Source organism: Sinocyclocheilus grahami, unplaced genomic scaffold (genome assembly GCF_001515645.1).
Source record: "Sinocyclocheilus grahami isolate Dianchi unplaced genomic scaffold, SAMN03320097.WGS_v1.1 scaffold373.1, whole genome shotgun sequence".
NCBI classification, from domain to species: domain Eukaryota; kingdom Metazoa; phylum Chordata; class Actinopteri; order Cypriniformes; family Cyprinidae; genus Sinocyclocheilus; species Sinocyclocheilus grahami.
This window is the reverse complement of record NW_015505552.1, coordinates 601,639-624,740: the sequence shown is the minus strand read 5'-3', so window position 1 is coordinate 624,740 and position 23,102 is coordinate 601,639. Positions and strand designations below refer to the sequence as shown.

General features: G+C 36.9%; 2 protein-coding genes across 3 annotated transcripts; both read right to left on the bottom strand.

Moving 5' to 3' along the window:
* Positions 1-9,152: 9,152 nt before the first annotated feature.
* Positions 9,153-14,732, bottom strand: LOC107549443 (solute carrier family 2, facilitated glucose transporter member 4-like). The gene is made up of 7 exons (XM_016230511.1): positions 14,717-14,732; positions 10,676-10,695; positions 10,490-10,594; positions 10,249-10,350; positions 10,019-10,087; positions 9,702-9,905; positions 9,153-9,610 (listed from the first exon to the last, which is right to left on the bottom strand). The coding sequence occupies exons 1-7, from the start codon at positions 14,730-14,732 to the stop codon at positions 9,365-9,367; spliced, it is 762 nt and encodes a 253-aa protein (XP_016085997.1). The 3' UTR covers positions 9,153-9,364.
* Positions 14,733-14,955: 223 nt separating this feature from the next.
* LOC107549480 (cytochrome c oxidase subunit 6B1-like) lies at positions 14,956-22,014 on the bottom strand. 2 transcript variants are annotated; one of them, XM_016230579.1, is made up of 5 exons: positions 21,938-22,014; positions 21,328-21,454; positions 18,127-18,227; positions 15,149-15,243; positions 14,956-15,106 (listed from the first exon to the last, which is right to left on the bottom strand). In XM_016230579.1, the coding sequence occupies exons 2-4, from the start codon at positions 21,431-21,433 to the stop codon at positions 15,190-15,192; spliced, it is 261 nt and encodes an 86-aa protein (XP_016086065.1). In that variant the 5' UTR covers positions 21,434-21,454; positions 21,938-22,014; the 3' UTR covers positions 14,956-15,106; positions 15,149-15,189. The 2 variants fall into 2 exon arrangements, with proteins under 2 accessions (XP_016086065.1, XP_016086064.1); XM_016230578.1 differs by having other exon boundaries at positions 14,956-15,243.
* Positions 22,015-23,102: the final 1,088 nt, after the last annotated feature.

Genomic DNA, 23,102 nt, shown 5'->3' with positions numbered 1-23,102 from the left:
GGGGGGGGGGGGGTAGTGCATGTGTATGTGTATAAAGTACACTGCTGTTCAAAAGTTCGGGATCAGTAAGATTTAAAAAAAAAATTTAAAGATGTTTTTTCTGCTCATCAAGGATGCATTTATTTGATCAAAAATACAGAAAAAATATTACAAAATAGAAATATTTTCTAACAATATAAGTCTTTACCATTATTATTTTTTTAATAAAACAAATAAAATGCTGAAAAAAATATAATTTCTTTCAAAAACAGAAAATAAGTTACTGACCCCAAACATTTGATTGGTATAGTGTATATTATTACAAAAAAATTATTTTTTAAATAAATGCAGTCTTTTTCTCTTTTTATTCATCAAAGAATCCTGAAAAAAAAGTATCACAGGTTCCTAAAAAAATTAAGCTGCAAAAACTGTTTCCAATATTGATAATAAATCAGCATATTAGAATGATTTCTGAAGGAGCATGTGACACTGAAGACTGGAGTAATGATGCTAAAAATTCAGCTTTGATCACAGTAATAAATTATGTTTTAAAGTATTATAAATTAATATTATTTTAAATTGCAATAAAATTTCATAATATTACTGTTTTTTTTTCTTCAATATTTTTAATCAAATAAATGCAACTTTGATGAGCATAAGAGACTTCATTAAAAACAAAAATCTTTCTTATCTCAAACTTTTGAACGGTAGTGTATGTGTATATTTGTTATTTATTTGCTCTCTGTATTAATATGATTATTGCAAAGTCTTCTTATGCTTTGGAAATTTGCCATATAAATTATTATTATAATTTTTTATTATTATAAAATTCTTCTGCAATGCATGTATGTATAATATACTGTATTTGCTTCATATATGCCATTTCCACCACTATTTCCTCTATTTGAATTATATTGCTTAGGGGTGAAATTTTTATTTATATATGTACTTATTTATTTGTTTGCTCTCTGTATTAATATGATTGATTGTTAATTAAAGCTTGGATGTGCATTTAAGCTTGGGAAATTTGCCATATAAAATATTACTATTATTATACAATGACAAAATCCTGCTGTGATACATGTATGCTTCATATTAGATTTCCATCACCATTAATTTCTCTACAAAATGAATAACACATTTGATAAGGAGGAACGTGCATTCGATTGCTTGGGGGGGGGTTGGGGCGCTCTCTGTATTAATCTGATCGATTGTGAAGAGCCCTTAAGTTTTGGAAATTTGTTATTATATAAATGATTCTAAATGGTCAGAATCCTCCTGTGATGTGTCTATGTCCACTGCTGAGAAATTAAGACAAATTAAATAAACTAGTGTCTTTATTTAAGAGAGTAATTTCTAAGTGCTAATAGTTGAAGAACACTTCGCTACACACTTGCTAGATCAAACACATGTACTTCAACATGAAAAATACATAAATTCAGCACACTCAATGAACCTAAATGGGTGTGACTGGATCAATGCGACAATGCACCAAAGTTTTCCTTTGGTTGCAGTATGTGTTTACATGCCGTGTGTAACTTTGGCAGCTTCTCTTTAATTTGCTCCAGATGTCTCTATGTACAGACAGTCACCCCAGGACACACACACACAGTCACTCCTTCATTACCACCAAACCACAGAGAGCGATGGCAAGAGCGAGACAGGGATTAGCACAATTCCAGATTTAAGCTAACGCATGTCAGTGAATGTTATCAGAACTCCTCATTTTGGGTTTAGCTTGAATTGAAGCTTTTCTATGGTCTGTCTCTCTCCACAAAACACTGCTTATGACTCACCAGCGCTGGCAGCACCCTTCCAGAGACCTGGACGGCTCTCATTTGGCCCTGGAGGCGCGCTGTATTTTTCTGCTTGATCTCATCAATGGCTTGACCTGTGCACACACCAGCTCGCCAGGGAAGCGTAAAGTGTTTTTTTCTTTTCGCTTTTGTATCCTGCCTTTATTTAGCCACGTTAGTCGAGTTGAGCACAACACGCATTTCATGCAGTGTCCTAAAAATCTTCCCTTGCAGCGATGGAGGCCGAACGGTTATACAGTATTATAAGTAATAAGCAGCTCGGGATGTTCTGCCATCTTTGCTCTTAGCGGGCTGACTTCTCCGCTCTTCTCTCTGAAGTACAAAAGGCTTCTTACGTGATCCTTGTGCATTCATGCACTGCCATGGGGCGAATGTTTAAGACCGCAATTTTGCGGCATAGACTAGACATTTGTGTTCTGCCAGGTTCTAAGATAATGCGCTTTATATGGAAACACTAGAAATGAACTGGTTTTAGAGCTGAGCTGCGTGACTCAATATACTGACAGCGGGAGACCTCACGAGGAGACACACATATATCCATCCTGAGAAGAAGTGGACATGAAACAGAGCTTGCAATGTGGGGAAACAGTCCAGCGAAGCCCAAGCTGTGCCGCCTGAGGGACCTTTTCGTGGCCCTGTGTGAGACATGACATGAAACTGTGCTCTTCTCCTCTCTCATTGCACCTCTCCATCCTCCTCACCTCCTTCACAGCTCCCTCTTTTACATGGGCGTGGGTGTAAAAGCTGCTTTTACCAGAATGTGAGGCTTTTAAACCATTCTGTTTCTCTCAGCAAGGAACACCCTGCTGTGTGCATTCTCCACTCAGCACTGTCTGCTCACACACACACTCCTTTTCAACACAACACCCCTGAAGATTCAAGTGGAGGCTGATTACCACTAAAGGAGAGCACAGTCATTTTTATAACCCGACCTCAGGGACTGACCTTATGGTGTTGTCTTCCGTCCAGACTGACAAGATTGCAGCAGGAGCATTAATGTATAATGCATTATAAAAGTAGTTTTAATGCATTAATTGTTCCTTGTAATGCACATTATAATGCATTTTACAATCACATGAATAATTATAACCACAGTTAATACATTATAACACTCATCAATTCATTGTTACACTATGAAATTTAAATTTGGTTATAATTACTTACGACTAGATATAATGCATTACAACGCACATTATGAATAATTATAATGCATTATACCCTTTAATAACCTTTTATAATGCATTATACATAAAGGCTTTAAATAAAGTGTTACCAAAGAATCTTATGTTTTTAGGTATAAATCAAATATAGTACATTTTCCGCTTGCTTCAACAGATATGGGTAAGCATATATCTTAGAATATGCTTAAATGCCTTGTTTTGAGAACATTTTACTTGAAAACAAAACAACAATACCAATAAAAAAAATAATGATCTTTTGTAATTTACCGCTCAAACGTTTAGGGTTGGTAAGATTTTTAATGTTTCTCTTCTGCTTACAAAGCATGCGTTTATTTGGCCAAAAATACCGCAAAACCAGCAATATTATGAAATATTATTACAACTTAAAATAAATTTTTTTTTTTTATTTGAACATATATTAAAATTTTATTTATTCCTGTGATGATTTTAAGCAGCCATTCTGCCATCTGCTGATTTGCTGCTCAAGAAATTGTCTTATTATTATCGTCAAAGTTGAAAACAGTTGTACTGCTTAATATTTTTGCGAAAACTGTGATACTGTTTTTAGGATTTTTTGATGAATAAAGCATTCAAAAAAACAGTTATTCAAAATAGAATTTTTGGGGTAACTTTTATATCAATTTCATGCATCTTTGCTGGATAAAAGTTGTTTTATTTATTGTTTTGGAAAAATATATTTAAAATCATGTACATTCACATGAGATGAAGACAGCCTTATAAAAGCTGTTTTATTTCACATGGAGCAGGTCACCTTATGTGGGGCCACCATTCTGAGATCACATGACCAGCAAAATAATATACTCTAAATATGGTTAGAGTGTCTGATGTGGTCAAAGAGGGCACTTTCACTAGCAGACCTAAAAACGCCTTCCAGAGATCTTGAAAGTACGGCACGCTATGTGAATAGACAGGCAGCCTCTATGTGAATGGCTGCTGATCTAATTAAAGGTGATGAAGGCAGGGTACAGGCATTTGCTCCTGGAGGGCAGGTACAACTGCATTAGTTTAGAGTTATAGGCCTGAGGGAATGGCTGTGGACTAGTTAAATGTGATGAAAGGTATAGTATTTTGCTATAGGAGAGCAGGTAAAGGGGTTTGCTGAATTAGTTTAGAGTTATGGCTCTGAGGGAACGAACTAGAATCATTAGAGGTATGAGTCTGTCTTATGGGACTGATGTGTCGCAGTGGTTAATATAGTATTATTGCAATATGGACACAAAACACTTGGACTGGTCCTTGTCTTTTTTTTAAATATCTATTTCTATGTCTTAAAAGAACTAGCTGTTCTGTGTATGGGCAAGCTCTCTAAGATATGCAAGACACTGATTACTCCAAAAAAAAACACTGGGATTTCACACTCTAAAAATGTTGTCACGTTTTGTTGAATATCTATTGACTGATTGATTGATGCCTGTTTGTTTATTGTATTTACAGAACCATTTGGGGTCAGTAAGATTTTTTTAATGCATTTCTGAAAGAAATATCTTGGTCAACAATGCTACATTAATTTATTCAACAAGTCTGTAAAAACAGACATATTTATTACAATTTAAAATAACCAATTTTCAATAAATAGTTTTTTATTTTAATATTAATTTAAAACATTAATTAATTTATTTCTGTGATGGTAAAGCTGAATTTTCATGATCCTAAAGCTGAATTGATCCTTCAGAAATGATTCTAATATGCTGATTTGCTGCTTAAGAAACACTACTTATTATTATCAACAGTGAAAACAGTTGTGATGCTTAAGATTTTTGTGGAAACTTTTTTTTAGGATTTTTTGATGAACAGAAAGTTTAAAAGAACAGCATTTATTTTAAATAGACATTTTTTTAGCATTTTGCCAACAATGTAAAAGTCCTTACTAACACTTTTTATCAATTTAATGGATCTTTGCTGAATATATTGATGTATGCCTATTTATTGGCACCTTATTTTAATTTTAAAATTAAAAATTATTAAAACTATTATTATTATAAGTAGCTGTAGTATTTCTTTTTTTGTCACTGCTTTTGTTGCGTGTGATGCATTGGCAATATTGTACGAATAGTAATCATGCTTTAAAAATGTTCTCTTCTTTGAAACGTTCTTTGAAATTTCAATTGAATTGTTAACAACAATTGGTAACAGTCATTATGCAAGCGAAAATTGTATTTAATATGATAGAATCAACCTGACTGAAGTAGCCTTGAAGTAAAATGGCTCATCCATAAAAACATCATCCCAGGACCTTGTGAATATTAGCAGTGGCCCTTATTTTTAGATCAGATTTGATCCACTTTTTAAATTGCAAATAGTTACATACACTGTTTACCATTCATGCGCATAAACATGTGCTTTGTGTGAAAAATGCAAAGCACAATAACCGATTCAGATAAATTTGAAAAAAACAGTAGCACATACAAGCTTCTGTGAGACAACATGTTCTTAACAGACTCTGGCATTCAGATACCTCACACACACACACACACACACACACACAAAATGAGTCACTGAGAGCTTTTTCACAAGAGCTCACTATGAGATGCCAACTTCATCAATCCATCTATTTAAACTGCTCATGTCTGCAATGCACTGACTGAAAACACCATTTAGCCAATAGAGAAATGAGACCGACAGAAAGAAAAAGTGCAGATGAAAGGACACAGAGATGTACAGTGAAGTGAGTGGGGTGTCTGTATTGTCAGAGGGCTGAATGGTCTGTGGGGAGGAGGAAGGCCATTATAATAGTTATAATATCAGAAAAAAAGGGGGCAGAGAGTTGGGAAGGGGGGGGGGGGGTTGCATGGGTCTGAGAGAGACAAAGGTTACACAAATTATTCACCCCTCCGCTGGCTCTATTCTGCACCCTTTTGTTAAGCATAAACGCAGCTTGGCAGGGTCCACAGAGAGCTCTTCAATTCACAGTAACAACTCATAAACAGCCACTCAATATACAGTACAAGAGTCCACTCAGATCATCAGCCTCAGACTGACACAAACACATGCAGATGTAAATGAAAGTGAACTGTTATAACCGCAAACAGACCTACAAACTCATTCAGAGACTCCTACACATGTTGACACACACTCCAAACCGGACCGGACAGCAAGAGACCCCGATAACCCCTCAAAACGGGACAGCTGAGAGCAACAGGGGGAGCAAGGGAAGTTTCATACCTTCTTCAGCTGAACTGTGCTGGACCACAAGAGAGACAGACAGAAAGATCCTCCACATTTCCATCAGAGCAACACACAGGAGAAGTCCAGAGAGGAAGAACACGGGAGAGGGACACAGGAGGAGAGAGAGAGAAAGAGAGAGAGAGAGGCAGAGAGAAGGGAGGAGGAGTCTGTCTGCTCGTTTTTATCTCAGATTAAAGAGAGGAGAGAAAGAGAGGGGGTGGAGGAGCAGGGAGGAGTATTTATGTATGATGATGATTATGACTGAGAAGTCACTGAGCAAAGAATGAGGAGACAGAGAGAGCGAGAGAGAGAGAGAGAGAGAGAGACATGAAGGGACAGATAAACTGAGAGAGAGAGAGCGAGAGAGAGAGAGAGAGAGAGATGAAGGGACCGGTAAACTGACTTTAGCCACTCACCGTGATGGAAAGCCTAAAACAAGTTCGGCTTGTTCGCAGAAAAAGTGTCTAGACACGCAGGAGACAGACGCTCTCACAGTCACATTTGGTGAAGGCTCTGGTTTGGCATGCTGATAGGGCACAGAGAGCCAGATTGGAAATATGCATCATTCAGTAAAAGGAGCTTGGAAAACTGCCTGTGTGTTTTCTTTTCCTCTCTTCTTTCAATTGCTTCTTTTTTCCTGGAAAATAAAAACATATTTGGAATATTTCCTTCTGGGCTTAGTCATCTCTCATTTTACACACACACACACACACACACACACACACACACACACACACACACACACACACACACACACACACACACACACACACAGAGAGAGAGAGAGAGAGAGAGAGATATTATTCAATATAGACATTCATTTAGAGGCTGCTGTACTCCTGAAGACAACAGTTTTGTACAATTATCTCTTTGAAAACAGCGCCTCCTGATGGAGTGACTTGAAGACAGCAGTAAAGAGACTTGATATCCTGTTGTTTCAGTAGTTATACATTTGTTTGTGAGGAGCCTGATCACTCTAACCTGTCAATCATCAAACAAGCGTAAAAGACGCCGTCTACATCTCTGACAATTCTTCCACTGACACTCTTCGACGCTATCTCCTCCTTTACTATAATTTACTTCTTTTTTAATCTGTTTTTACTTGTTTTACCTATATTTGATCAAATTCCGTAGTCCTAATGGTGGTCAAGCCAAAGCTCGAGGCGAGTTCAAAGACAGGAAGATCAATTCATTTACCAGACTGGATTAGCAGGTGAAGTAGTGAATTGGATTTAGTGAATTTGGACCAAAATAAAATAAATAATCTTATGTCATACTGGAAATGTACAATATATCAGCAGTGAGAAAAAAACAAAATATAAAAAAAAAACAATTAATTCAAGTGCATAAGTAAATCACAGTGGAATATAAACCAAACGCTATTATTAGATTACAGTAAACTATATCCCATTATTGTGGCTTACAAGTAAATAAATATATTTGGGTATATGACTTTTATGATATGATGCAACATGTCATGGGAAGGAACAGACCTGTCATGACACATATGTATGCACACAAATATATACAGAATTCTTGTGATGCGAACAGTCACAAACACATGTCAGATCAAATCATGTGCAATGGGAATGTTTTAATCTTGTCAATCTCACAAAATAAATATGCTTTCAAGTGCTTATGGCATTGCATACACATTTAGGACTTTGTGTTTAAAGAAAAAACAATAATAATTAAAAAAAGTACAAACATAAGAAATTGGAAATAAAACGATAAAAGCTATAAATATAACAACATATATAGATATATATAAAATACACATTCACAAAAAAATAAAAAAGGAAAACATCATTGGTGCGTACTTGATAAAACTCCAAAAAGCATCTCAATCATCCAGTCAGACTAGTGCAGCAAAATACAGTAATAAATGTAAACAAACAAAAATATATATACACAGTAAAGCAAAACTTTTACAGTGTACAGTCCAAACTACCCCAAAAACCAAAAGCATATTAAAAACCTCAAATAGGGCTATTAAACTGTGTGCTTGTTTTGAGTGGATGTCATGATTAACTTTCATATGATCCTGTATCAGTTCATTCAGTCATGTTCAGTGACAATCATCACGAGAAATACTTAAGTGATGAACACCATTTAAACACTGATAATTCATACCTTCAGCAGGACTTTTACAACCAGTATCATATACATAAACAGCAACACATGCTGAAATAACTGGACCTGTACGGGACCCCCAAAAACATACTAAAAATCTAGGATTTAAAACCTAATTTAAACATTAAAATGACAAAAACGCCAGATGCTTATGGCCTGAATAGCCATAACAGCAAACAGGAGTCAGGCAGCAGTTTTAAAAGCATTCAGCGAGTCTGGTTAGCGAGAATTCAATCTGCTTTAAAGCAACTGCATGTAATTATTTTTTACCTTGAAATATCAGTTTCAAAATCATTCTGATGGTACACTGACTTCTCATAAGGCTTCTTTTTATTCACCACACTTCCTACCAAATATCTGTTCCAGAAGTAAGGTACGAAATACCGCAAAAAGGCCAGACTGCTTTACAAGAGCAACAAATGCATGTGTACAACTATCCACTTCAATTACCATAGTGAATTTCACTCATTTAACTGCAGGGGGCTCCAAAGTCGGAAAAATACACAAAACTTCATACAAGTCTTAGGGCAATATGGGAAATTTGCTAACCAACTATTTAAATAAGTCATAGTAATCAGTTTGATATTCCACATGATTATGTACAAGTGCATAGTGCTCAGTAGAAATCTCACACATCAGTTATTTAAAAAATACATCTAACTAAACATACACATCTGCAACCACATGTAATAAACACTTGTTTGCTCATAATGACTTTATAACTGCAAATCAGTGCCATAACACTGTTTAGTACCTCTATGTCAGTGGTTTACAAACTTTTCAGACATTTTTAAACCCTTTCATGGTTTTGAAGCTACCTCAATAATAATAATAATAAAAAGCAGTGATTTGACCACAGAAATGTGTTTATATTAACAGCTGCTATCTGTTACACTTGCAGTGTAAAATTGTGATTTATTTGTGAAAACACTGATGTGCTTGATCTCACTGATCTACTTGATAAATGTGCCAAGCTATTTCTTTATAATAATGCCCATTATTTAGCTGCATCTGTTCATTTAAGGTGTCAATCTTGTGTGGGTTACAGGGTTTTTTCTATAGGTTTGCTCAGCTTGTTTCCTGACAAGCCATTTCAGTCATCTGAAACTTCTCTGATGATGGGGATACTGGCATTGCGATGGCACCCTCTGGGGACGTGTAGGTGGCAGCATTGGAGCCTGCGGCATTGGAAAACCCACTGGCAATGTCCTCAAACGTTCGGCCTTTGGTCTCGGGAACGCGGAAGTAGGTAAACATGAAGAAGATGATAAGGAGGACGAGGAATATGATAAAGACGTATGCTTGACACAGGTCCTGAAAAGTAAGCAAGATCACAATATAATGTGTTTAGTTCTTGTATCCTTGACAAATGTGATACTGATGAATTCATTGACAAGGTTCTCACCAATAGTTTTGGGAAAAGCAGTCCGACAAGAAAGCTGGCGGTCCAGTTGCAGCATCTCGCCACAGCGATGGCTGCCGGGCGTGGACCTTGAGCGAATAACTCAGTCACTATGAACCATGGGATTGGTCCCGGTCCCATCTCAAAACTGGCCACAAACCCGAACACTGCCAGAATGGCCAGAACGCTGATTGCTGAAGTTCCCTGCTAGCCGTATATGGAAATTGAACCATTTGGAGAGAGAAATAGAGAAATGTTAGTCTAATCTAACTTCCAACACAGATGTAAGTTGGCATTCATCAGTAAGATCACACACTGACCCCTGCAGATACAGATTCGGGGATGGCAGTTGTGTTAGCACCACTTCCTGCTTTTGCTCCTGTAGGGTTCTTAAGATCAGAAAAGGCAAAAAAAAAAATTTTTTTTTAATGTAATCACTTTATTTTTCATTTAAATAAACTATAGTTAAATCCATGACAATTAATTCTGAAGATTTTAGTGGTTTATCATTTAGTGCTATTTAATGATATGCAATAAGTCCCAAACTCACAAGAAGTTCAAGAGAAATGGTCATGAGCAGAGCACAAACAGTCATTCCAGCTAGTCCGACCATATGAAGTGTTCTTCTTCCTGCCCTCTCCACCAGGAAGAGCTGTTGAGCAAAGCAGTGGAAGAATCAAAACACAGTCCTTTTAGTACGCCATCATAAAAGTATTTAAAAGACATAAGGGCATAAAAGTTGCAAATAAGAAGGGTGATTTTTGTATTTTAGCTCAGCTGTGTAAACTTACAGAGATGACAGTGAAGAGAGTGTTGACTGGACCCACTCCAATGGTGGCATAGACTGCCTCAGTGATACCTGCATATCTGAAGATCTTGGTAGAGTAATAAATTACCTGAAAGATTGACAGAAAACACACAGCTGTTCAACATTTAGAACTGTTCATGTCAACATTCTAAGTCAAAGAGGGGAAAACCTGCAAGGAAGCCTTAGAAACTGACAGAATTTGAAGAATTCAGGGTTAAAGCAAAAATCATTGATTAGCTTGTCTTGTTTTATCTAAAATTAAAATATATTACACCTTGTTAGAGAGAATATTATTCTACAGTAATATTATATATTACACATATTACAAACATATTAAGGGCCTGGTTTCACAGACAGGCTTAGCTTAGCCAGCACTAGGCCTTAGATAAATTAAAGGGTTAGTTCACCCAAAAATGAAAATTAGGCTGCATTTTACTCACCCCCGAGGCATCCTAGGTGTATATGACTTTCTTCTTGTAGACGAATCCAGTCTGAGTTATATAAAAAATTGTCTTTGATCTTTCAAGCTCTATCATTGCAGTCAGCGGATGTTGCATTGCTTCATTCCAAAAGAAGTTAAATAAAAAGTGCCCATCCATAAAAAAGTGTCTCACACGGCTCCGGTGAATCGCGCCTCTTTTCCTCTGGCGCAGCATCCCACCAATATTTAAACTTGCCAAAAGTTGCTGTGTGACACAATAAGCCCGTTATTGTTGTCACGTGAGTGCTTCTGTGAGAGAATGCCATCTTTTTGTTGTTTGTAAACAAGTAGTCCTCTCTTCCGAGACCGGACAATTTGCGGGGTTTGCTGGCACTTCATACAAGTGTGTGATCTAGTGATAACAAACGTTTCGTTGCCTACGCTCCTTAGCTTTCGTTTGTTCATTGAACTGGGCTAAAAGGGCATACAAATTAATTTCTATCACGTTGGATGCACTTATTAATCATAACATAAAGTTACAAAGTAGGCTAATAATCGATTTGCGTTTGGTTTCTGCCAGTGTATATAATGACCTAAAAAGTGTATTATTACACTAAAAACAAAGTAATAATGTATATAACAATACACAAAAACACGGAACACTATAGTTGTCTGTGTTTTTAGGACAGACAAACAGGAACTTGCAAAGGAAACACATTTTGAGATGAGATCAGCTATTGATAGCATCCTGCCACTGCGGTCTTTTTTCTTTTAGTATAAACTAAACTCTGAACCTTTTAAAACAAATTCTCTGGGAGTCTGCTTTTAATTACTTAAAATAGACACATGTGAAGGGTATCCATTTCCCATTATCCCACAGCATCTCAGCCTCTCAAGCTCCTATATGCTTCAGCAGTGTTAACTGCTTTCAATCGATTGTTGCTAAAACTGGTAGCTAAATGTCACTAGATGACATCACAATGGCAAATTCACTGATCTATATAAAGATGAACGTAGATCAGTGGGCAAGATGAGAACTTAGATAAGGTTTGTCCAAGCAGTTGCTATATTTGTCCCTAAACGTTTGAAAGAAGTCTCAAAAGGGGCGGGGAAGTCGCTGAATCTAGCTACAAAGTAGCTAAATTGGCAACACTGTGCTTCAGTTATGTAGTAAATCTGTCACTGACATGAAAGAAAAGTTTGACATGGACAGACTTGTAGGCTACAAATGAAAATGTGGATAGCATATTTTAAAGGGGACATATGATGTTGCTTAAAATAACATTATTTGGTGTATTTGGTGTAATGAAATGTGTTTATGCGGTTTAAGGTTAAAAAACAAATTATTTTCCACATAGGCCTACTGTACATTATTGTTTCTCCTCTATGCCCCGCCTTTCTGAAACGCGTCTGAAAGCTCATCGGGCTGAAAAGCGAGGTGTGCTCTGATTGGCCAGCTATCCAGTGCGTTGTGATTGGCTGAATACCTCAAGCGTGTGACGGAAACGTTACACCCCTTACCATACTGTGATGTGTCCCGGCGACGAGACAAAAACATTAAAACCCATTATAAACAAGGCATTTGTTGCATCCAGTGGGGACATAATTACGGATTATAATGACTTATACTGTCTTTTTACGGGTTGCATTGCATCGCGCCGCGTAAACATAAAACCATGTCTGCATTTGTGATCGGAGAAATGACAAACAAGCCCTACTCTACACTGCTCAAAACTCGCATTTGAATCATCAGTGGAAAATTCCTTTAAGTCAGAACAGCCCACATTGTAGTCTACTCTCCCAGGATCAGGAAACAGTCCTCCATAAAATGTGCTGCACACATCTGAATATTTGGGTTGAACTGTTCTGGAACAGTGTTGTAAATACAACTTAACCACTGATTTCGAGTCGTGTCCCCTTTTGGAAGGCCAAACAAAGTAGTTTCACTTTCACAAGGAAACACAGCATCACACACGGCGGCCTAGAGTGAGGAACGGCTGGCAGATCCGGAGGGCTTGCGGCAACCACATGTGACGACCTCGGGCTGGACTCCGCTTCGTCCACGGTGAAAGCCGATCTGGCGATCCACAGCGCGAAGTTGATGTATTTCCTCAGCTACCAGCACGGATCAGCTCCAGGCATGACGAAGCGGATATCGTCCTCTTTTGGAAGACCAAACAAAGTAGTTTGCTTTCACAACGAAACACACGGCAACAAATACTACAGGGAGAATCAAAGTTACACCTTCTTTCTTTGCGTGAACATTTGGCTGGTGTTATGCAAATCTTCCCACATAGTGATGTAGACATGTGGGGGCGTGTTAGAACGAGCCGTTTTAGGTAGGCGTGGTTGACTCTTAACTTTTATTAAGAATATCTCTTTGGATTTGAGACTTTAGTCTTTGCAACTTTACAGATCTTCTTTATGCACCAAGAGCTTGTAACACTCCAAAGAGAAAGGAAAAATTTTAATCGCATCATATGACCCCTTTAAACATGCATTGAAGTTATTAACAGAGCATTATAACACCATATGAAGTATATAATTAAGCATACAACTAAAGTGAAGCAGTTTGGAACATTTGAAGCATCTTGTTTAAATGAAAACCTACAGTATCACACAAACAAAAAAGGGCAGAAAAGTTATCCATCATACACACATGCTCGCATATGAGATTATCTCCCAGTATGACTAGACTTACTGTATGCTCTCACGTCAAGTTCCTTTCAGAATTGTTATACAAGTTTAACACCTCATCACTTCCTACAAGAATATAATTCTGTGAATTTGTGAACTCACTTCTGAAAAGAAAAAAAAAAATCTGCAAAAATTCAGCTTACATTCCATTCAGCGCTCAACCATGCACTTAATTACTAATGAATCATTTCTGTGGAAATGCACTTTTCCCCATGTTTTTGTTTGGCACTTCAGTGATAAATGTTAAGCCTGGTCACATGTTATCGGGTGACCAAGACAACCATCATAAAGATCACTGCATTGTGAACATTAATACCTAAAGGCATAATTCACCCAAAAAAGAAAATCCTGTCATCATTTACTCACCTTCAAGTCGTTCAAAACATCCCAATTTCTTTCTTCTGTTGAACACAAAAGATGATATTTGTAGCCATTGATTTTTAAAGATTTTTTTGTCCATACTTGACATTGAACTTGAAAGTCAAAGTCTACCTGCAACTGTTCGGTTACCAGCATTCTTCAAAATATCTTTTTGTGTTCAACATAAGAAATTCAAACAGGTATGGAACAACACGAGGGTGAGTAAATTATACAATCTAGTTAATAAGTTTACATCTTGATTGCTGCAGTTCCTGCGTGTCCTTGAGTAAGACATTTGGCACTGCAGAGCATCTGCTGGATAACCTAATCTGACCAACTAACCTCTGACCTTTTGTCCTCATGTTTTGCGTCAAATATTAGAAATATATAGGAGAGGAATTTCTAGGTACTGCAATCAGTACAGTCACTGCAATTGCTACATCGTAACTGTATTAGTAACTGTTGCCGTCACATTGAGGGACTAACTTGTTCTACTTTACCGCAATCTGCTGTTTGAAAAGCACAATGGTCAAATAGGATTAAACAGAGCCGTTTAAAGAATGCTGGGTAACGACTTGCAGAACAGTCTAATTCCTTAATCACGGATTTCATGCAAATTCATGCTGTCTGTTCAAAGTAAATCAGCCTCTGCATCATTGCTTGAGCACTATATGGCTAAATCCAGTATCTTCAGACTAGTGTTAATTAAATAGGGCAAGCAGCAGCGTTTACCCTGGTTTTTGACCATCGCATACAAATAACTGACACATTTTTTTTTTAAACCTCTCAGATATAGCAGATATTATTCAACTCCACACCTCAAAAAGCCACTAAGCGACTCAATTTTCAGCCGGTTGAACTTGGTGGTTAATGAAGGATTTAGAAAGACTGTATAAACCGTAATTTGTTTCCACTAAGACGACCAAAAAAACCAAAAACTCTTCACCTTTAGTAAAACAAATACAAAACAATTTAGATGAAATTGTGCATTTTTATTTTGTAAATTGCAACAGTAGGATGTAGAGTGACAAAGATAAATGCTAATGTAGGACTTCAAAATACTGAAGGTTTCCAAAGCCCACTCTGAATGACCCTTCATCCTCCAGCAGGCAAACCAATAACTAAGACAACATCATATTGGGATAACATTATGAGGTACTCTACAAAAGGTTGGGAGCTCTTGAATTGAAATTAACAGCAACCATTTAGATCTTTCCGGGGAAGCTTCCATCCTCAAACTGCCCATTCCATTTCTCCACCTGAAGGAAGGAAAAACAAAGACACATTGTATAATCAAACAACTTCCAGCAGACCTTCACATTTCATCCATTTTCACAATGATTGCTTGTCTCTTGCAGAAGGGAAATAGCAATTATACTTTGATAGAAGAAAATTAATTTTAGCTCCTTTTTTTAACAGTTGCTTAGCTATAAGTTTTGAATAGGGATCATGACACCATGATGGTCAGTAACAGAGAACCCCGCTGGCAAAACTGTCCGATACCTGATATAAAGAAGAGTCTGTGTGGTTTTTAACCAGTTTATTTTGGTTTGATTGCAAATACTGAAAAGTTCAAAGTGGTACTCAAATTCAGAAGGACGATATCTGGGATGAACAAACCAAGGACAGGGTTCCAGTAACAGTATTAGCAATCATGGCCAACAACGTACACGAGTCTGGACATTCTTACATCAATCCCATCAACCTTTAAATACATCATAGTCACTTGACAGTTTGCAAGATGAAAGCAAAAATATTACATCCTGTTGTGGAAGACTTCTTGGCACTACCTTCATCTTTGTTTGCAAAACTGTTAGAATCTGAAGGTGACAAAGAAAATTAACTTGAACTTATTTTCAGAATAAAGCCAAATCTAGAGCGAAGATCTGAGGATGACAGTTCAGATAAAGAATAAAGACTCCAATTATAGACAGGCAAACGTTCGCTAATGATTTTTTATGTCTCAGAGATATTTATTCTAGAAAGCATCTAAGGCTACGTTCTCAGAGAAAACCCCAATTCTGATTTCCTTTTTTTCCTAACATGGCCAATATCAAATTTGAGTGTAAACTGGTCACACTCCTGAAATGACCCGCATGTGCAAAATAGGGCTGTGCGATATGGACAAAAGAAAAAAAAACCTATCGCGATTTCTTTGATCAATTTTGCGATTTCAATTTTACACAGACATGCTTTACAGTCATAAATGCATTCAGTGTGAATTTGAAACATATTTCCAAAAGAAAACCAATTAGAGCTTTATCAAAAAGCTGTAACATGTCTCTAGAACAGACATAAGGCAAAATAATCACCAAGTAGAGGTGTAACAAAATGTCTCTAGAATAGACATATATGGCAGGAAAAAAAAATCCTGTGTCCAGGGATTTTTTTGTGCCATGCATTGGTCATAGAGCTCTTTGTGGCATTGCCTCAGATGTTGAACTAGATTTGTTGCGCCAAGTTCACATGTACTCCGTCTGTAGTGCGTATACAGTATGTGTATGCAGTGCAGAAGCAGCACGGACTCATTTTGCTTTCGCATTTGCAGTCCCCTCCTGATCCGTGGCTGTTTACCACAAACAAAACATTTATCCATTATTTTGATTTCAAATCCAAACGTTGTTTCTGAAAATGCTTTTTCAGCATTGTGATTCTCTTATCACAGTACTTTAATACAATCTTTCATAGACATTCACGTTTAAACTCAAATATTACCACCACAAGTGGCATCTATTACCTTGTTTATCTAAAAGTGCACTTTTCCTTGTTTTAAATCTAGCCAAAAGGCCATGTGTTGACTGTAAAACAGTAGACTTTAATTATATGCATTTATGGTGTAATTACCAAATTTCCTTGTCAATCCATGTAAATTTTTACCGTGACTAATACTAATGCGCTGTCACTTTAATTCAGCGTGTGCAGCACAGCAGAAATAGACTCCGTGGGGAAACGATCGCAGCATGACTGCTGCAGACGCACCGCTCCTGGAGCGCACTGCCGGACCGCAATCACGTGCAGTGTGAACGCTCTGATCCGTTAACATGGGCGCGGAAAAAATACGCACCACAGACAGAGTGTGTGAACCTAGCATTACGTTTGTATGCCTGCCCGGTCTGTTCTGTTCTCGTGCTCCATTTAGGCGCGCTGCATTCTGATTGGTTCGGATAGCATACTGCGGGAGGTCGGGGGCGTGGAAAAACATGCTGTAAAGCGATTTAGAAATCGCTCAAGCACAAATCGCGATTTTATGATGATTTCGATTAATAGCACAGCCCTAGTGCAAAAGAACAAACACCACAGATTGCACATAGCACCCTGTCATACAAACATGCAGGCCACTGAAATCAGCATTTTATGTATTTCTAAAATCTATGTGCCACAGAAACCAGCGAGAATGAGGAGAAACAAAACAAAGTTGTGTGTGTGTAGTTTTCCTTCAAGCTTTGCTTTTTATATTGACTGAGTGACCAAAGAACTACAGGTCAGTAAAATATTTGGAGTCACTCCCAGCAGCACAGAATTGTGACAAATGTCGATGTAGAGTGATGTTGCACTGTAAAACATCAGTCCTGTATCTGATTTAGGACCACATAATAAAGTGGCCAAAATCATAAATTAAAAGATCAGATTCCATGCGGCTTGTGCTGTTCACAATGTCATGGGGGGGGGCCAATAGTCTGACCAATAGTCTGCAAGAAAGACCAATAGTCAAAGCAAGAAAGAGGAATGGAGATAATGGTTTTTTAATACACTCACTCACCCACTCCCACAAAAGAGTGCGCAAGAATTTCAAATATATATCTGCTAAGAGTTTATTTAGGCAGCATTTTGCACTCAAGGATATTGATGGCTTCAAAGATGAAGAAAATTAGTTTTTTCTTGCTGTATATATAACTCCGCTTTATCAAACCAGAATAGATTGGATTTAGAAAAATCTAGGTTTAAAACCAGAAAGGATCAAATACGGCAGCTGGCCATGCTGTCTTTATGACATTCACGATGCGATGAAAAAGTGCAAGTTATTTTAATGAAGCATGTGCTTACAAAATAACACCAGGAATGTCTAGAAGGTAACTAGGGTCAATCTTGATTCTCATGTTTACTCAAAGGTTCTATTACTTTTGGTAATAGAACAGACTCACCCAGCTCATTGGACACAGGCTCTTGTAGACTCTCTGATACCATTCGCAGGGAGAAGTGTCCTGCCCTTTGCTTGACAAAGCCTTATTACACCTGTGGAAGTCTGAGAGGAAAACCCCAGCAGTAAGTAATGCACACTGAAATCAGGCAGAAATAGTATACAGTCTCCAACCCTGACATCTATAATGAGTTATTCAATTCATAACGCAATTTAATCAAGTCATACAGATCAATTCTAGCTCAGAACTTCAGGGGTTTGTTGCACTACACCAGCGGGTCTCAAACTTTTTACAGCGGCGTACCCCCTGGGGCATTTAACATTCTTCTGCGTACCCCCTCTCTTCCACTTAGACCGCAGTCACACCTTTTCTATTAAAAGACAATATTTGCACCCTTAATTTGATTAACAGGTGCATTTTTTACCTTTATAAAGGCAAATATTTTCTATCCTTATTAATTGTATGTCATGTTCTTAACATTTGATTAAGTGTATTAATAATATAATAAATAGGGCATTTAACATTCTTCTGCGTACCCCCTCTCTTCCACTTAGACCGCAGTCACACCTTTTCTATTAAAAGACAATATTTGCACCCTTAATTTGATTAACAGGTGCATTTTTTACCTTTATAAAGGCAAATATTTTCTATCCTTATTAATTGTATGTCATGTTCTTAACATTTGATTAAGTGTATTAATAATATAATAAATAATGGCAAATCGAAGTGATACTTGTAGATTTAAAAATAAAACAGCCAATAGGTGGCGGCAAGTCACTGTCTTAATGAGCCAGGCGTCGTGTCATTCATTCATTCATTCAGTAACGAAGCAAAATGCTGTAGTTATGAATGGGTTATTAATCACTGACTCTCCAAATCATTCAAAGCCACAGATTCGTTCACTAACGAAACACTGCTGTATGATGCTTGGAGATGCACACCAGATGATACGGATTTCATTGGAACTATTATTTCGTTGCAAAATAGAACAAACATGACAATATTCTGTTCAAAATGTAAGCTACATTTAAAACGTAAAATGTTCACTTAATATTACCTCTTTTGTTGAACTGTTGTAAAAATTAATGGCACATTTGCCATCGTTTGGATATTCAGGGAAATTTGCATTCTTAGATCTGCCTTTTTAGAGACCGCCGATCCAACATCCCAAAGCGATTATCGGCCGATAGTGATCTGTAGCCGATCAATCGGAGCAACCCTAATATTCATGCATCATGTATAGCTGCAGTGTGCGAGCTGATAAGTCGAGCAACACTGAGTAGATGAGCAAGCCGAGACAGACGCGTCCTTTTCTCACAGACATTGCTGAAAAGTTTGTTGTTTGGTCAGATATGTCAATAACAAAGAAAGCAAAAGAATGCACATATTACTAACATTACTTGATGGTAAAGAGAAGGAGAGAGAGAGAAGTGTGTATTTCTGTTGAATTATTTTCAGTGCTGATTGCTCACTTAGCACATGTCATATTAATTAAAACATTTATATGTAAGAAAAAAACATTAGCTGTTATGTATAAACAGTGATTCTCTAAATTATTACTGGGAAACATAATGTGATTACTGTAGGGTTGCCTACGACAATTTTTATTTCGATTCATTTATAGATTAATTGATTAATCTAAATGATTAATTTCCCACAAAAAAAATCAACAGTTTTACTTAAGAATATTTTATTAAACTAGATTTCATTAAACCAAATGAAATCCAAAAGTAAAGTGCAACACAAAGTGTCGCAAGTGTCAATCTCATCGTCCAAATCACTGAAATCAAAGTTCAGTATTATAGTGCAAGAATGACAACATATTCACGTGTTCTAGTCCAGTGGTTCTCAAACTTTTTACAGTGGTGTACCCCCTGGGGCATTTAACACTCTTCTGCGTACCCCCTCTCTTCCACTTAGACCGCAGTCACACCTTTTCTATTAAAAGACAATATTTGCACCCTTAATTTGATTAACAGGTGCATTTTTTACCTTTATAAAGGCAAATATTTTCTATCCTTATTAATTGTATGTCATGTTCTTAACATTTGATTAAGTGTATTAATAATATAATAAATAATGGCAAATCACTTGTAGACTTGTAGATTTAAAAATAAAACAGCCAATAGGTGGCGGCAAGTCACTGTCTTAATGAGCCAGGCGTCGTTTCATTCATTCATTCATTCAGTAACGAAGCAAAATGCTGTAGTTATGAATGGGTTATTAATCACTGACTCTCCAAATCATTCAAAGCCACAGATTCGTTCACTAACGAAACACTGCTGTATGATGCTTGGAGATGCACACCAGATGATACGGATTTCATTGGAACTATTATTTCGTTGCAAAATAGAACAAACATGACAATATTCTGTTCAAAATGTAAGCTACATTTAAAACGTAAAATGTTCACTTAATATTACCTCTTTTGTTGAACTGTTGTAAAAATTAATGGCACATTTGCCATCGTTTGGATATTCAGGGAAATTTGCATTCTTGCTCGCATCTTAAACATGAAAACAATAACACGCACAGAGTGTGTCAATATTTTCTCTTCATGCTATTAAGTGATGATCTACTTTAAAGATACACTGAACAGCAGCGCGATTTGCTAAAGCAGCATATTCAGCGGCCGTCCTATCACATGCAGCTGCTTGTGTGGATGCAGTCAGTTTTGACAGCAAAAATTGAGGTAAGCTGATTGGATATCATGTATCTGACCGTTTACGGGACCCCCATTTTCCTGGTTTTACATTAGAAGAGGCATTTTGCTTATCAGAAATACGTTCGGTTTTTGTTGCTTTAAGTTGGGGTATTAAATGAATGCCAAAGCTCAGAATTTTGTTTGCGTACCCCCAAGGGTACGCGTCCCCCAGTTTGAGAACCACTGCACTAGACTACAAGCAGAGACACAGGAACTGGAGATTTACTACAGACAACCCTGCTTCTCCACTGATGTGACCTTCAACAAAACGAGTCTTGGTTGCTCCAAAAATCTATCTGTGAGATCAGCATAATATTAATAATCATGGTTGAAATGCACTTTGTGAAGTCTCATATTCATTATAACGGTGTACAAGCCTGTATGTAAAGCACACTTGTCCCTTTCATAAATAATACAAAGCAATTGTGGCACAATGTTTTTATTAATCTAATAATTTTGGGTACAAATAAGGGTCATATAATCATTTTTACTGTACATACCAAGGTAATTCTGGAAACAGTTTCTTGTCTGGTTAGTGTTTGGAAAACGGGAATCGAATGGAGCCGTTCTGTAGTTCTTGATCTTGTCGTCAATAACATCAGCCATCTTCAGTCAAAGATAATGGGTCTGTGTGAAATGCAGTAAACATTCACAACATTGACTAAATACTTAAAGCACACAAACGGACTTTAGCTGCTCAAATGTCGTAGTTTAACAGTGCAATAAAGCAGAAGACTGCGAGTGACATTTCACTCAGTACCAGATTAAACTAACGCCAGTCACAGGACGACTGTAGTGATGTTAAACTTACTTGATATATTTTAAACGAGGTAAATTGAAGTGAACTTGTAAACACGTAAAATATGCTTATTATACGTCCAAACCAGCAGACATATTCACTTTAGTAACGTAACCTTGATATAACCGGTTTAAGTAAGTTAGTCAGTTTGCTAGCTGGCTAACTAACTCAAATGAACCATTCCTCTGGAACGTCCGTTGCTATTCCGTGAATTTAGCAAAAGACCAAAGCTAAAGGGTTTCAAGAAACATCGCACGAGATTCAGCAATTTCTCAACAAGCTAGATTCAACAAATAAACACTGAGGCCTACCTTTTGCTGTGCCCTTATCGTAACGTCCTCTCGAAAGACTTTATGAGCGCACTGAATTATGGGAAGTCAAAGTGTGTAGGGGGGCATCTCTTTGTAAATAAGTAACGTTAGTGAAATTAAAGAGAGATGATTTAGCTCCATCCCTAATCCTGACAGTCTGGCATTGTCTTGTCAAAGTGTTCTCACTGTACATATTGTGCTCATAACACAATTTACTTTATGATATAAACTACAATATAAAGTTAAAACTTAAGAATTCATTTAAACTTTGATTTTTTTATAAAGTCTCAGCTTTCACAGCTTACTAGGATATCGCTAGCTATTAATAGTCTGACATTGGTGGCTAATTAAGCTGTCAACATAAAGCTAAAAATGACCAAAAAGCATACAGAAACAACTGTTCAGTCTTACCTGTGAAAGATAATACCCTGAGGTATGTTTGTATTATTGTGCGACGGTTTAGATGCCCAAGCTGCCGACGAGTCAGGTATGTTTTCGCCTGTCCCGATATGAGTTATGGAGAGTTGCCCGCACCAATATGGCGGCGACGTTGACGTGCGGTCGAGCGGCCAATGAGGCGTCTAGGTATTTATTATGTCTATGAGCATGAGGATGAGTGAAGGCGGGGCTTACGAGATTAAAATAATACTTTTTTATTCCAAACTTTGGAACAACGAACGTACAAGGACAAAAACATAAAGTCGGAAAAGCAATAAGAAAATCACATGACATGTCCATACCAAGTACAGTTACAAATTATTCAAGACTAAAATAATACTACGAGTATATTTATTATTGACACACTTCATAAGTAGCATTCATGTTCCTCCAGTGTTTCTTCTAATCTTTAGATGTAATATGAAGGAAATAAAATAATAATACAATAGTAATATAAAACAATAATATAAAATAAATAAAAAACGTGTCAGTAATATTAATAAATCAATAATCGCAATATACAATATAAAATAAAATACAATAAAAATCCTTCAGGAAAAATTCATGAACAAATAAAAATAGTAAAAATAAAAATAAAATAATAAAAAATAATAACAATATTGACGTTTACCGATAAAAAGCACTGGGAAGCACAATATAGCATAATAAGATATATTGTCATCGAGTAGGTATGTTTCTTTTATTAATGAATCCACTGTCTGAAGCA

Excerpts from the sequence above, each read along its gene's own strand:
- LOC107549480 (XM_016230578.1), bottom strand. The coding sequence starts at position 21,433 with ATGGCTGATGTTATTGACGACAAGATCAAGAACTACAGAACGGCTCCA. Across the intron at positions 18,228-21,327 it reads CTGTTTCCAGAATTACCTTG|ACTTCCACAGGTGTAATAAG; the intron begins GTATGTACAGTA and ends TTTTCCTCTCAG. Across the intron at positions 15,244-18,126 it reads GCCTGTGTCCAATGAGCTGG|GTGGAGAAATGGAATGGGCA; the intron begins GTGAGTCTGTTC and ends TCCTTCCTTCAG.
- LOC107549443 (XM_016230511.1), bottom strand. Across the intron at positions 10,351-10,489 it reads CTCTCTTCACTGTCATCTCT|CTCTTCCTGGTGGAGAGGGC; the intron begins GTAAGTTTACAC and ends TTTGCTCAACAG. Across the intron at positions 9,906-10,018 it reads CCGAATCTGTATCTGCAGGG|CAGGGAACTTCAGCAATCAG; the intron begins GTCAGTGTGTGA and ends ATATACGGCTAG.